Below are 14065 nucleotides of genomic sequence, written 5' to 3' on the forward strand. Positions count from 1 at the left end.
GTTGATTTACAAACTTTCCTGTATAAAGGTGGAGATTATACAGAAACATGATCTGGATATGCAAATCTTGTTCAGCTGTTTAGCAATAGCGGCCTCTGGAGTCTGAGTACCAGCACTGCACTAGGTATTTCTTTGCTAAATTTAAGGCTAAATTTAAATAAGATTCTCATAGAATCCCTCGCTGCAGAGTGGAAACAGGCCCTTCAGCCCAACAAGTTCACACCGGCCCTCAGAGCATCTCGACCAGACCCATTCCCCTCTTTCCCACCTACCTACGCATCCCTACCACACTACAGGCAATTTAGCAAGGCCTTTCCACCTAGCCTGGACATCTTTGGATTTGTGGGAGGAAACCCACGCAGTCGCCCGAGGGTGGAACTGAACCCGAGTCCGTGGTGCAGTGAGGCAGCAGTGCTAACCACTCAGCCACTGTGCCGTCCCTTTGGAAGACATATGCTAAGAAGATAAATTTCTGCCCATCTCTGAGGTGATGGCTGTGTGGTAATATCACAAGTCTATTACCTCAGTGAGCCAGATAATGTTCTGGTGACGTAGATACAAACCCCACCACAGTAGATGATGGAATTTGAATTCAACAAAGCATCTTGAACTAAGAGGCTAATAATGATCATGAAATCATGGTCGCTTGTCAGGAAAACCATATAGTTCACTGTCGTCTTTTAGGGAAGGAAACAACCATCTTTACCTGGTCTGGTCTGCATATGACTGTAGATCCACAGCAATGTGGTTGACTCTTAACAGCCCTCTGGGCAATAAACACAGGCCCAGGCTGTGAAACACTCATTCTGTGAATAATTAAAAACTCCTGCACTAGCCAACACTGGTAACACCACCACACAAAGATACGAATGGAAAACACATACACAGGTTTGAACCTCGAGGGTGAGGTCCGTACCCTGCTAACTGATAAAGTTTTCTTTGGCATGAAAATCAAGCATGCGACTTTTCATTTATTGAACTTTAGCCCGACATTGCAAAGCCTCAAGACCTTGGGCTGGGAGATGCTATTCCATCGATGAGATGTGAAACTTGTATCTCATGAAGATAAATGTTGAATGACTGAGCAGTTAGGCCTACACTTGCCAGAAATAAAAGAAATCTAACTGAGGTACACAAGATGCCAGTAGGAACTGAAAAATTAGATGGAGAGCAGATGTTTCCCCTTCTGGGCCAACCCAGAATGAGAGGTCATAATTTTAGGCAAAAGGGATGGCAGATTCAAAACAGAGGAGTTAGTTCCAAAGGATCATGAACCTGTGGAATTCATGAAACCAGAGTGTGGTAGACATTGGGAGATTTGAGGGGCATGGAGACATTTTTAATTATTAACAGGTTAAAGGAACATGGGGAGCAGAAGGGAAAGTGGAGTTTAAGGCTGAGACAAGATCAGCCACTAACATATTAAATGGCAGAGCAAGTTCGACAGGCTGAATTGCCCACTCCAGCTCTGTCGTTTTATTGCAAGCCCTTGATACTCTCTGAACTAAGGTGTCCTGGTCACTGTTGTTATTTGGCTGCATTTATTCCACCTCCAGCCAGAGCAGGAAACACATGTCAGTCAAAACTCAACATCTAAAAGCAGGAACAAAAACAGAAATTGCTGGAAAAGCACAGCAGGTCTTGTGGAGAGAAATCAGAGTTAACGTTCAATGATTTTTCTCCACAGATACTGCCAGACCTGCTGAGGTTTTCCAGTAATTTCTGTTGTGTTTCTAGTTTACAGGATTCAGTTTTAATCGAAAAGCAGGACTTCTCTGAAATATCTGAAGTGACAGGACAGCTATCCTCCTTCTGCAGTGAACATCTAGCTGTTGCGCTTGGTGTACAGAGGTGATTTACAATCTTACCTGCAATAACTAGGAGTTCCCTCTGATTGTAGAAGCATTAGCTGATTTACCTTACTGCAAGGTGTACTGCAAAAACTGGGGGAGGAAAACAAACTGCTGCTTTCTTAAAAATGACCACCTCAGAATGACAAATTTATTTGCACCCTCATTCCTTTAACAAGTCTGGGAAGGCCAAGGCATAAATGGCTATAGGCCAAGTGCTGGAAAGGGAGATTAGATTAGGTGGGTGGTTCTTTTTGACCAGCATGGTTGCAACGGGCTGAAGGGCCCATTCCTATGCTGTACATTTCTACAACTCTAAGGCCAAAAACTTCAACAATATGCAAATGCGTCTGTTCACATACAGTTGAATCATAGTGTTCATGTTTTAGCAGTGAGACCCTTTGATCTGGTCCGAATTTCTTCAATTTAGAAACAGATGAATAGGCCATCAGCTCCCTGCTCTGAGAGATTTGGCTGTTGCAGACTAGCTGATGCATTTACCACCAGCTTTCAAAGCAGAATGCTTTTCCTATGTTGCAATACCATTGACTTTAAAATCACCCTGGTATCAGGAATCATTTGTCATGTGTACTAATTCCTATCTTAAACCGAAACGGGAGCCATGCACTGATAGCAGTGGCATTTAGCAGATTATCATTAATGTTTGCACCAAATTAAAGATTTCTGCAGCCATCTCGAAAACTGACCCAGGTCTGAACAACTCAGAAGTTAACACAGTTTCTAATTTTTACCATCTCCAGCAGACTCTGAATGCTACCGACTCTGTGAGGTAGCTACGCTTCTTTCATATTCATATTTATTTCATGGTATCGATGCTAAGGTCAGAATTTGATACCCACCCCTAACTGCCCTTGAACTGAGTAGCTTGCTAAGCCATTTCAGGAGACAGTTAAAAGCCCACCACCTCACATGGTCTGGAGCAAAACGTAGGCCAGACCGGGCAAGTGTTCTAGGCTCCCCTCCCCTGCCCTCCAGAACATTAGTGAAGTGAATCAGGTTTTACAGGTGATGATAATAAACAATAGGTGTTGGAGTAGGCCATTCGGCCCTTCAAGCCAGCACCACCATTCATTGTGATCATGGCTGATCATCCACAATCAGTATCCTGTTCTTGTTTTATCCCCATAACACTTGATTCCACCATCTTTAAGAGCTCTATCCACCTTTTCTTGAAAGTATCCAGAGAGTTGGCCTTCACTGCCTTCTGGGGCAGAGCATTCCATATATCCACCACTCTCTGGGTAAAGAAGTTTTTCCTCAACTCTGATAGTTACATGGTTACCAATAGAAAGGCCAACTTTCAATTTGTTTGCTGGCATGTTGGGATTTGAACCCATGGCCCCTAACCACAAACCTGTGTCTCTGCACACTTAGGGCAAAGACAGTACAGATATGCCAGCATCTCTTCAACAGTAACTGAGGCTGCAGAACCAGCTCATGATGACAGTCTAAGAGGCTTTCCCACCCGACAGGAAGGCAGGCGATCAGCTGCTGACTCTCTGCTAGGGTTTGAGGGATGGCGAGCACCAGAACAAGGTACATTTCCCCGCAATGCCACCTTCCTGGTGGAAGTAGTGAAGACAGCAGGCATGCCTCAGGATCACAGCCAGCGTTCCCTGTAACCCTCTTACTGGTTGTGTAGGCCTCCGAGGCTCGGAAACAACAACAACTTCCTGGATGAGTGCAGCCCCAACAACAGTCAAGAAGCTTAACACCATCCAGGATAAAGCAGCCGCTTGATTGGCATTACATCAACAAGCATTCAGTTCCTCCACCGCCAACGCTCAGTAGCAGCGGTGTGTACTATCTACAAGATGCACTGCAGAAATTCAAAGATTCTCAGTCAGCACCTTCCAAACCCACGACCACTTCCATCCAGAAGGACAAGGGCAGCAGATAAATGGGAACACCACTATCTCCAAGTTCCTTTCCAAGTCACTCGCCATCCTGACACTGAAATATATTGCTGTTCCTTCACTGTCACTGGGCCAAAATCCTGGAATTCCCTCCCTAATAACATTGCAGGTCAACCCACAGCAGGAGGAATGCAGCAGTTCAAGAAGGCAGCTCATCATCACCTTCTCAAGGGCAACTAGGGATGGGCATGAAATGCTGGCCAGCCGGCGACACCCACATCCCACAGATGAATTAAGAAACTGGAAACCAATATCATGATCACCGTGCTGATTGCAATCACCACGTGCTCAACATCAGAACAGCTGCACACATGCAACCTACAAAGGTAAATTGGTCAGAGTCCAATACAGCACCAACGCAATCCACTGAAAGAGGAGTCAACCATTGCAACAGCAGAGCAATTGCTACCAGCAGGTCCAAAAGTTTCTTTTTCACTTGTTCACAGGATGAGGTTGTCACTGGCTAGGCCAGCATTTATTGCTCATCCCTAACTGCCCAGAGGGCAGTTAAGAATCCACCACATTGCCCTGAGTCTACAGTCACATGTAGGCTAGACCAGATAAAGGACAGCCATGACCTTCTCCAAAAGGGCATTAGTGAACCAGATGGCGTATTCCAATATTTCACGATCATTAGACTCCCAATTCTAGATTTTCATCAAATTCAAAATTCCACCATCTGCTGTGGTGGGACTTAAACCCAGAAAGGGGAGAAACTGGAGTTAGCTGCGAGGTCATTAGTTGAAGCCAGGCAGTCGTTTTATTTGGGGAGGGGGGGTGGGGAGCACAGTGTGGAAGATGACAAAGCAGAACAAGCCAAGGAGTCAGAAGCACTGGCTCCTTTTAATGGGCTTACCAGCCTGGTTTGTGGAATATTCGGTTCTGTGACACTGATCATCAGCTTTGTTCATGTCTTTTCCAAATGAGCTGCGTCCACTTTGTTTCAGCCAGCTCTATAAAAGATTACCTCACCTGGTGTTTTCCCTTCTCAAAAACAAACTCAACTGCTGGGTATTGCTAACACTTCCTCGCACTCAACTTGAAATCTTTCATAGTCAGCACAAAGGTCAGGCCATTCACCGTTCGCTACAAAGACTTCATTCTCTTACAATACTTTTAAAAGGCTGCTTTAATACATCTGGAATTATTCAGTATCAAAATCCTGAGGGTCTCTTTAACAGCATTCAAGATTGAGGGCAGGAAAATTCGATGGGTTGAGGTATTCTTGGGATATTCAGCAGCTCGGGAGATTTCCCAGCACGAGGTTTCCTCCTTATGTGTTGTGCGTTTGGTGCATAATCTGAGTGCTTGTTTGGCTGTTGTCTGCTTCATTTTACCGAGAATCCTCTCCATCACATTCTTTTGTAACTGTAGTAAATATCCTCAGGCCGTGCATGGCTTGGATTTCATCTTTTAATGCCTATATTTAAGTGAAAGTGAGAAAAGGGGAGCTTACAGTTACCTTTCACAGCCTTGAGGTGCCCCGAAACATTTCACAGCCAACAAAAAACATTTGACATGGAGTCACATAAGTAAACACATTAGTGAATATGGACATAATGCGGACACACAAACTGCAACATGAAGATGACCGGATAATCTTTTTTATGGTGCTGGGAGATAGTTATCATCCAAGATGCCTCAGAGAGTTGTCTTCAAAATAGTTGGACGCAAGATCCTGAGGCACTAACAGGAGCTGATGGGCCTTCTGCTTAATATCCCAGCATCTCTGACAGTGTAGATCTCACTTTCTGTGCTGGGAGGGCCAACTCAGAGGATACGCTCAAGTCTTGAAACTGGACTGATAGCTTTCTGACTCACAAGCAAGCATGCTATTAACTGGGGCACAGTCGACACTGTAAAGGTAACAGTGTCAGGGAACAAAACTGGGTTTTATCTAAAGTAGGACATCCTTTTCATCCATTCCCTAATTTAACAGAGGGAACAGAATGGATGGGATTCTCCAATCCAGGCACAAAACATTACTGTCCAAAGCTTTGCAGTAATGAGTGTCCAACCTCAATGTCAAAGTGGCCTTTGCCTCCCCCAATGTGACATGAGTAACATACAGAACAGTGTCAGATGAGATCACTAAAGAGAAGACCCTGTACTGCCTGCAATTCAAATCCCCTGAAAGCAGCAGAATGGAGTCAGGTTTTCATTGTAGTCTGTGCAGAACAAAGACTCCACAATGTACACGTCTGTAACGTGCTTGGATGGACAAACAGATAATTTTGTAAAAAAAAAGTCAGGTCAACATGGAAAAGGAGGTGCAACAGCCCTAATAAGGAAGAGTGACATAGGAATAGCAGTGAGAAAGAATCCTGGCTCAGAGAATCAGTCAAATCAGTACACAGGGAGAATAGGAAGAGCAATGGTTAGAACTCAACTGATGGAAGGATAAATATTAGGTAGGAGACTGGGGTTAACTCCGCATCTCTTCCTCAAAACAATGTCATGGGATTTCTAACACCTACTTAATAAATTAGACAGGGCATTAATATAACCTCTCATCTGAAAGACTGTGTTGGACAATGCAGCACATCCTCAGAAGTATACTGGAGGATCAGCCTGGATTGTGTGCTATTAAGCGTCTGGAGTGGGATTCAAACAGGAGTTCTTGATTAAGCGGAAATTTGTTGCTCACTGGCATCACTTACTAAAAAAAAACCTCAAGTTTTTAGCGACATCGTGCATCATGGAACATTGACTAGATCAGTAATTGCGACATTGTCACAACTTCACAGATCCTTCAGCCATTTCTCAGAACCACGGAACTGGTACAAAGTGACAGGAGGCCATAAGGACTTCTCGCCATTCTCCTGAATTCTCCCTAGATCCTTGCACATTCTATCTATAGATATTGTCCAATTCCCTCCTGAGCCCTCAGTTTACTGGGCCTCCATACTTCCACTGTCAGTAAACCCTAGACCCAAAACAGTTGTGTGAAAACAACATTACCTCATGGCTCATTTGCTATGTTGGCAAATCACTTTTAGTCTTAGTCTTGACATTTTACAAGCAAAAACAGTTCCTCCCTATCTCCTCTATCCAGAGCCCTCAGCAATTCTGAAACTAGCAAATCTCTTCTCAGCCTTCTTCCCCTTTAAGGAGAACAGTCCCAATATCTCCAATTTATCCACAAATGAATTTTTTCAACCTTGGAAACATTCTTTCAAATCTTTCACCCATGAGTACATATCCTTCCCATAACATGGTGTCCAGGAGTGTACATATTAGCTGAGGTCTAATAAGTGTTATATAAGTTCAGTATAACCTCTTTGGTCTTGTGCTCTATGCCTCGAAGAATAAAGCCCAGGATACTGTGTGCTCTATTAATGGTTCTCTCCACCAGTCCTGCTACTTTCAGTGACCTGCACATATATACATCTAGGCCCCTCTGCTCCTGCATTCCCTTAAGATTGCTCTGCTAGTTTATATTGTTTGTCTACCAGAATGCTTCACCGAGTCTACAATGGAACACCTTTAGATGAGCTGATCTTTACCCGTCATGCAAAGGTGGGATGCCTCTAGTAAACACAACGGTGTGGGGGATGGGAGCAAGTGGGCTGATGTGGCAAGGAAGAGAGACAGACAAGAGTAGGGGGAGGCGGGGGGAGAAGAGAAAAAAACCTTTTGCGACTCGGATGCGAGCAATAAAATCAGTTAGCAGCACCACTGTGGTACTCTGCACTGTGTAGAAATGAGGCCAAAGCAAGATTTGATTAAAATGGTTTTACATGCATTTGGAAATTTTCATGTCTTGTGAGGAGAGTGCAGTTTGCCACCGAATTTAGGTTAAATAGGAAACTAATGTGGTTTTGTGCTAAGCTAGACTGCTCTTGTCTCTGCCCCATTTCACAGGATAGGGCAAAGCTGCCAATACCTGATTAATCATCTGGTGTTGTTGGACAATGCGTTTTCCTTTAAACTCCACTGATTCCACATGCACTTCATACATGGCCCCACAACCTCCTATGGGAGAGAAAGTGTCATATTTAGTGGCTCACAGGTCACCACAAGGGCCTTAATAAAGAGAACAAAAAACAGTTTTAGGCTAGGCCTCATCACTGAGTATAACTGGAGTTACATAAATAACTGTGACAGTGGGCATCTTCAATCCTACACATACACAAACCTGTACTCTTTGAAAATAAAAGCCACTGGCAACTTCTGCAACTGTTGTCCATCACTCATTGCGCTCAGCTCCAAAGAACAATCACAGCGCTGAGATTCTGACTTTGTGACAAGTCAGGAAGGTGTACCTATTACCCTGGTTCGTGCAGATGGTAGAGGTCAGGGGGTTCTTAAGAAACTGCTAAAAGTAACCGTGACAAGTTGCTGCAGTGCAATAAATTTCTGGGCTTGTGTCAAGGATTGAACATTTAACACTGAATTGAATTAGCTTTATTGTCACGTGCACTCAGGTGAGTACAGTGAATAGTTTATAAGCCGCCTCTAAAGGGCCATATTAGGTGCAGAGTACCTAGGTACAATTCTTAGTTACAGACCTGAAGAAAAACAAGTGGCACTACAGCTATACACAGCATAGCCATGGGTCAGAAAAACAAGAAGCAAAGTTAAAAAGACAAACATCACATCACAGATGAGACAGAACACTGTGCTACCAACAACAGCCATTTACAACTGTATTGGGATTGCAACCTGGCTGGATGCCATGATTTAAAAGGGGAAAAATACACAGGGATTGGTGGGGCGGGGGGGGGGGCTACAAATTCTCAAATGGCACCTGAAGGCCTTTATCAGTTTTTAATTCAAGAACAGTCCTGTCAAATCTCAAACTATAATGTTACAGGTGAACCGCTCCGACCTGTAAATAATCTGAGGTCCAACTTCTTCATCAGGAATGGATCAAATGTCACCGATAATTTTGAAACTGATGGTATTGCGTATGTCAGGATGTAAAAATTGTAGTGTTGTTAACTGAATGGGAACATTGAACTTGTGTACAGGGAATATGTCATTCCTTGGAACATGCCTGCTGTGGGAGCATCATTTCTCAACTGTACAACAGAAAACGAATACTGTTGAGTACCTCCAAATACGTGGAGTGGTGCAGCATGTTTAACTTGGTAAAAGCATATTTTGAGGAACGGACCCACTCTGTACACATCAGAAAAGTGAGTGAAGAACTAATTCTATTCTCTCTTGTTACCTCATGACCACAATGACACATTGCTGATACTCGAGGAGGAAATTGTTTCCAAAGGTAGAAACATACCTTTCTGTAGAATTGTGTAATGTTAATTGCTGGAAAGAGATTGTCATTCACTTACAGTTGAAGAAAAGAAAAGTGTCTTTGCTGTGTAGCCACAGCAGACGAGAAATTTTACTTGGAATAGCCCACTGCACAAATTTGAAATGCAATATTACAATCTTACCGCAGGCAAATTCGAAGCAAATGCTTAAAATTCAGACATTTTCTGAAATGCCAAATACGGAAATTAAGGATTGCTGGAAGACTGCAATCAACCTTTTCAGCAAAATGTTTCATTTCAATGTTACTCAGATATAATGTTAATTCTGTCTGATTAGGTGGATGTCTAAGGTCCTGCAGCGACAATGGAGAAAATACATGGAAGGCCAGCATTTAACTTTAAACCAGCACCCCTCAAGCAAATCTATTGAACACATTGCGCTATAAGGGAGCTTGGGTGTGTGTATATTTTTATACAGTGGCTCAGTAGTTAGTACTGCTGCCTTACAGTGTCAGGGACCTGGGTTTGATTCCACACTTAGGCAACTGCCTGGGAGGAGTTTGCACATTCTCCCATGTCTGCCTGGATTTCCTCTGGGTGCTCTGGTTTCTCCCACAGTCCAAAGATGAGCAGGGTGGGTGGACTGGCCACGCTAAATTGCCTGTAGTGTCTAGGGATGTACAGGCTAGGTGGATTAGCTATGAGAAATGCAGGTTCTGGGTGGGATCAAAAATAAACAAACAATGGTCACACAGTGGCTCAGCAGTTAGCACCGCTGCCTCTGTGCCAGAGACCCGGGTTCGATTCCATCGTCGGGTGACCATCTGTGCAGAGGTTACACATTCTCCCTGTGCGCGTGGGCGTTTCCTCCAGTGCTCTGGTTTCATCCCATTGTCCAAAAATGTGCAACGTGGGTGGATTAGCCATGGGAAATTGCCCTGCAGTGTCCAGGGATGTGTAGGCCAAGTGAGTCAGCCATGGGAAATATAGGATATGGGGAATGGGTCACTCTTCAGAGTCTGAGAACACTATTTGGGCCAAATGGCCCATTTCCATACTGTATGGATTTTATTCAACAGAATGTATTTGGAGGTGGAGGGTTGCTACAAGACTTCAAGGACATCCTAAGAGTCCAGGTCTGTGAACTGTGACCACCACCCTGGTCGGGATTCATCCAGGTACCTTTCTAATGCTGAATGCTCATAGTTTGGTTACAAAGTCAGTTAACTCCTTTTGATCCTCAAACAGCTGTTAATGCTTACTATTGGTAAGGACGTTACAAGTATATATACTTGACATGCTGCTGATGCCGAGGCAGGAATGACACTGGGAGTAAATTTCAAACTGTATAACGTAAAGCTGAATCTGGTTACATTTTACATTTTGTAAAAAAAAAGTCAGGTCAACATGGAAAAGGAGGTGCAACAGCCCTAATAAGGAAGGGTGACATAGGAATAGCAGTGAGAAAGAATCCTGGCTCAGAGAATCAGTCAAATCAGTACACAGGGAGAATAGGAAGAGCAATGGTTAGATTTTGCAATGACTGTCTTGTCGCGCAGGCTGTTTTCAATTGTCATTTCGATCCATCCTTTAACCATCTTTTCAGATTTTCATTATAGAGGTTACTCAGTGAATTACAGTATGAAAAAAAGGCAAAATACATTCTAGAGTCAATCATTTCCCTGCACACCCGAGCGTAGTCTGTGCTCACGTTTATCACTGTTAGACAGCGCCTCAGATGCAACTCCTCCCGAAACCCACACCCTCAACTGTTCTTTCACATACCAACCCTGCCCCAAAGCAATGAAACAGCAGCTACACTCTTCCTGTCTGTTCTGGCTCATCTGCTCAAAGTTTGAATGCAGCTCTGTTAGGCTTCTAACTGAAGAGAAGGCTCTGCACTGTATCACTTAAGGCCTCTGTTATCCGGCCCGAGACCCCTCCCCTGTGCCCTTGTAATTTCTAATCCAGTCAACCCTGGATTGGAAGCAAGTTCCCTGGAAAATTTCTGCAGCTTTCCACGGTGGCTGGGGTCAATTCAGAATTGCAACCCAAACATGGCCTCCTAACTGCTTTTTGGGTAGAGACTAGTGCAGCGATCGCACAGAGACTGCAGATCAAAATCTCATCGCAGTCTGCTGCCTTATCGACGATTGGTGTTAAAAGCAATAGCACCAGCACTTCAAGAGGTCATATTCAGGGCAAAACTAAAACCGTTCACACAGAGACACCCCAAACCCTGTGCTAAGATTCCCACCAGCCACCCGCCCACCCAGATTCCCTCCTATTCTTTTGAGCTTAGACTGTTTTTATCCCCAAATCTCACTTTGGTAAAAAGCATTGCTAGCCCATTTTCCCAATTATCTATTCACTCCCAGAAAGATAGCAAACGCTGTGCAAGTTTGCTGCACTTGCCTGATATATCCACAACTTTAATCGCCGAAGCACGTGGAAATTTGCTTTTTAAAATGTCTGTAATCCGGGCCTCGCCATTGGTCTGTGCTGACAAACTTCTTTTTAGCATGTGGGAGAGCGCCCGTGTCTAACAGCAAAGAAACAGCAGTTACATTTTGTACAGAGATTCTAGAGCACTCATGGACCACGCACCCATCAGTAAAAGGATGATCTAGAAACATTAGGAACAAGAGATTCAGCTTTTTGAGTCTGTTTCACTATTTAGCTAGTGAGAGAAGGATCAGCATCACCATTACATTTTCTCATCTTAGCTGTCATTCTGAATGCCCACATTGACCAATTTCACTTCCTGTTCATGGCAGCTTCCAAAATTCTTGGGGAGAGAATTCCAGAATTGCACAATTTTTTTGACTGAAGAAAATAAGAATAAAACGAAAGAATACAAATACCGGAAATCTGGAAAAAAAAAATGCTGGAAAAGCTCAGCAGATCTGGCAGCATCTGCGGACAGAAATTAGAGCTAACGTTTCGGGTGAAGTGACCTTTCCTCGGAACTTACGATAGCTAAGAAAATGTTAGTTTTTGTGCAGATGATAAGGTGGGGCTAGAGGTAAAGAGTAAGTGACAGGTAGAGATACAGCCCAGAGAGAGAGAACAGTTAAGACAGAGAAAGGAATGGACAATGATCAGCTTGGGACAATAATATGGACTATTAGTGGCTAGCAATGAATTGTAGGTATAAGAGTTCATGTGATAACAAGGCCTGGTTGAGAGGGAGAGATTGTAGGAACTGCAGATGCAGGAGAAACTGAGGTAACAAGGTGTAGAGCTTTTTTGAAGAATTTCTGAAGCAGGGTCTAGGCCTGAAACGTCAGCCTTCCTGCTCCTCTGATGCTGCTTGGCCTGCTGTGTTGATCCAGCTCTACACCTTGTTATCTCTGGTTGAGGGGGAGTTGGGGCTAAGGGCATGGGAGGAGGTGCGTCAAGCTCTGAAATTGTTGAACTTGATATTGAGTCCAGAAGACTGGAGAGGCCTCACGCAGAAAATGCAGTGCTGTTCTTCCAACTTGTGGTGCGCTTTGCTGGAGCACTACAGCAAGCTCGAGAGAGATGTTGGCTCGGAAGCAAGGTGGTGTGTTGAAGTTCCTGCTATCACATGGTCTGCTATTCCGCACAACCCATTATTAGATGTTGCAATCCTTCCTGATGATCATCCCTGAACATTTTAACTCATAACTCTAAAATAACTTCTCTTTGTTTCACATTTTCTGACCAGAAGAAAGCTTTTCTTATCCATCCTAACATTTCCTTTAATTATCTACAGGCTTTGTTAAATCTCTCTCCTTTCATCTTAAAAATATGCACCCTGCCTTGAAATTCCCCATCCTAGTGAAGACACCTGCCACGAACTCTGGACTTTAACAAGTGGGAGCAACATGACGGATAGAGCCCCCTTCCAGGCCCTACACCCCACCACCTCCCCGGTCGCCCTCGCACCACAAAGCTCCCCCCACCCCCACCAAGTGCCCCTCGCGCAGCTCCCCACGTCTCCCCCCCCCTCCCCCACGTCTCGCCTCGCCCCCCCTCCCCCACGTCTCGCCTCGCCCCCCCTCCCCCACGTCTCGTCTCGCCCCCCCCCTCCCCCACGTCTCGTCTCGCCCCCCCCCTCCCCCACGTCTCGCCCCCCCCCTCTCCCCACCCCCACGTCTCGCCCCCCCCTCTCCCCACCCCCACGTCTCGCCCCCCCACCCCCCCTCCCCCACATCACCCTCGCGCAGCCCCCCCCACCATTCCTTCCTCAGGTCGCTCCGCTCCAAGCCCCTCTCTCCTCTGATCACTCCCATTCCCCTCTCTTCCGATGCGGACCCAGCCCCTTTACCCGCGGGGAAGGAAGGTGAGGTGAGGTCCCGGTGCTCCGGGGTGTCGGGGTAACCCACTCACCGCCGCCCGCAGCCGAGGCGCTGACTCCATGGAGCTGGAAGAGTTAGTGTCGCACCTCTATGTCATCAAGGCGAGTTTCGCGACGCATTGAAATGACGTCCCCTGAAATAGGACCCGCTCCCCTCCGCCACCGGGCGGCGAGCGCAGGAAGTGCAGAGGCTGGAGCCGGTGTAACTCCCAGGGTAATGGCCCTACATTGGAGCTGGTGCAACTGCTGGGAAGGGGGATGACAAGGTATAGAGCTGGATGAACACAGCAGGCCAAGCAGCATCAGAGGAGCAGGAAGGCTGCCATTTTGGACCTAGGCCCTTCTGCAGAAATGGGGGGGGGGGGGGGGAAGAGAAGGGGAAGGGGGTTCTGAAATAAATGGGGGGGGAATGTGGGTAGAAGATGAATAGAGAAGATAGATGGAGAGGAGACAGACAGGTCAAAGAGGCGGTGATGGAGCCAGTAAAGGTGAGTGGAGGTGTGGAGACGATAGGTCAGTCCAGGGAGGATGGACAGGTCAAGGGAGCAGGATGAGGCTGGTAGGTAGGAGGTGAGTGTGAGGCTTGAGGTGGGAGGACAGGTTACAGAACTGGGGACAAACTGTGCTGGTTTTGGGATGCAGTAGGAAGAGGGGAGATTTTGAAGCGTGTGAAGACCACATTGATACCATTGGGCTGCAGGGTTCCTGGGAAGGGGGGGGGCGGGGTGAACTGCT

The 14065-nt window shown here is 45.6% G+C and overlaps 1 protein-coding gene across 5 annotated transcripts in view; it reads right to left on the bottom strand.

Moving 5' to 3' along the window:
* LOC125459814 (hypoxanthine-guanine phosphoribosyltransferase-like) overlaps positions 1 to 14065 on the bottom strand; it is a 72891-nt gene that overhangs the window by 10363 nt on the left and 48463 nt on the right. For 3 of the 5 annotated variants that reach the window (XM_048546705.2, XM_048546710.1, XM_048546708.2), the window contains 3 exons: positions 11422 to 11548; positions 7674 to 7762; positions 4899 to 5207 (listed from right to left, as the gene is read on the bottom strand). In XM_048546705.2, coding sequence (XP_048402662.1) covers positions 5121 to 5207; positions 7674 to 7762; positions 11422 to 11548 — 303 coding nt within the window. In that variant the 3' untranslated portion in view covers positions 4899 to 5120. Of the gene's footprint in view, positions 1 to 4898; positions 5208 to 7673; positions 7763 to 11421; positions 11549 to 14065 lie in introns of those variants that run through there. The other 2 variants (XM_048546712.1, XM_048546706.2) reach the window with 2 other exon arrangements.

Source organism: Stegostoma tigrinum, chromosome 16 (assembly GCF_030684315.1).
Source record: "Stegostoma tigrinum isolate sSteTig4 chromosome 16, sSteTig4.hap1, whole genome shotgun sequence".
Classification (NCBI taxonomy): Eukaryota; Metazoa; Chordata; class Chondrichthyes; order Orectolobiformes; family Stegostomatidae; genus Stegostoma; species Stegostoma tigrinum.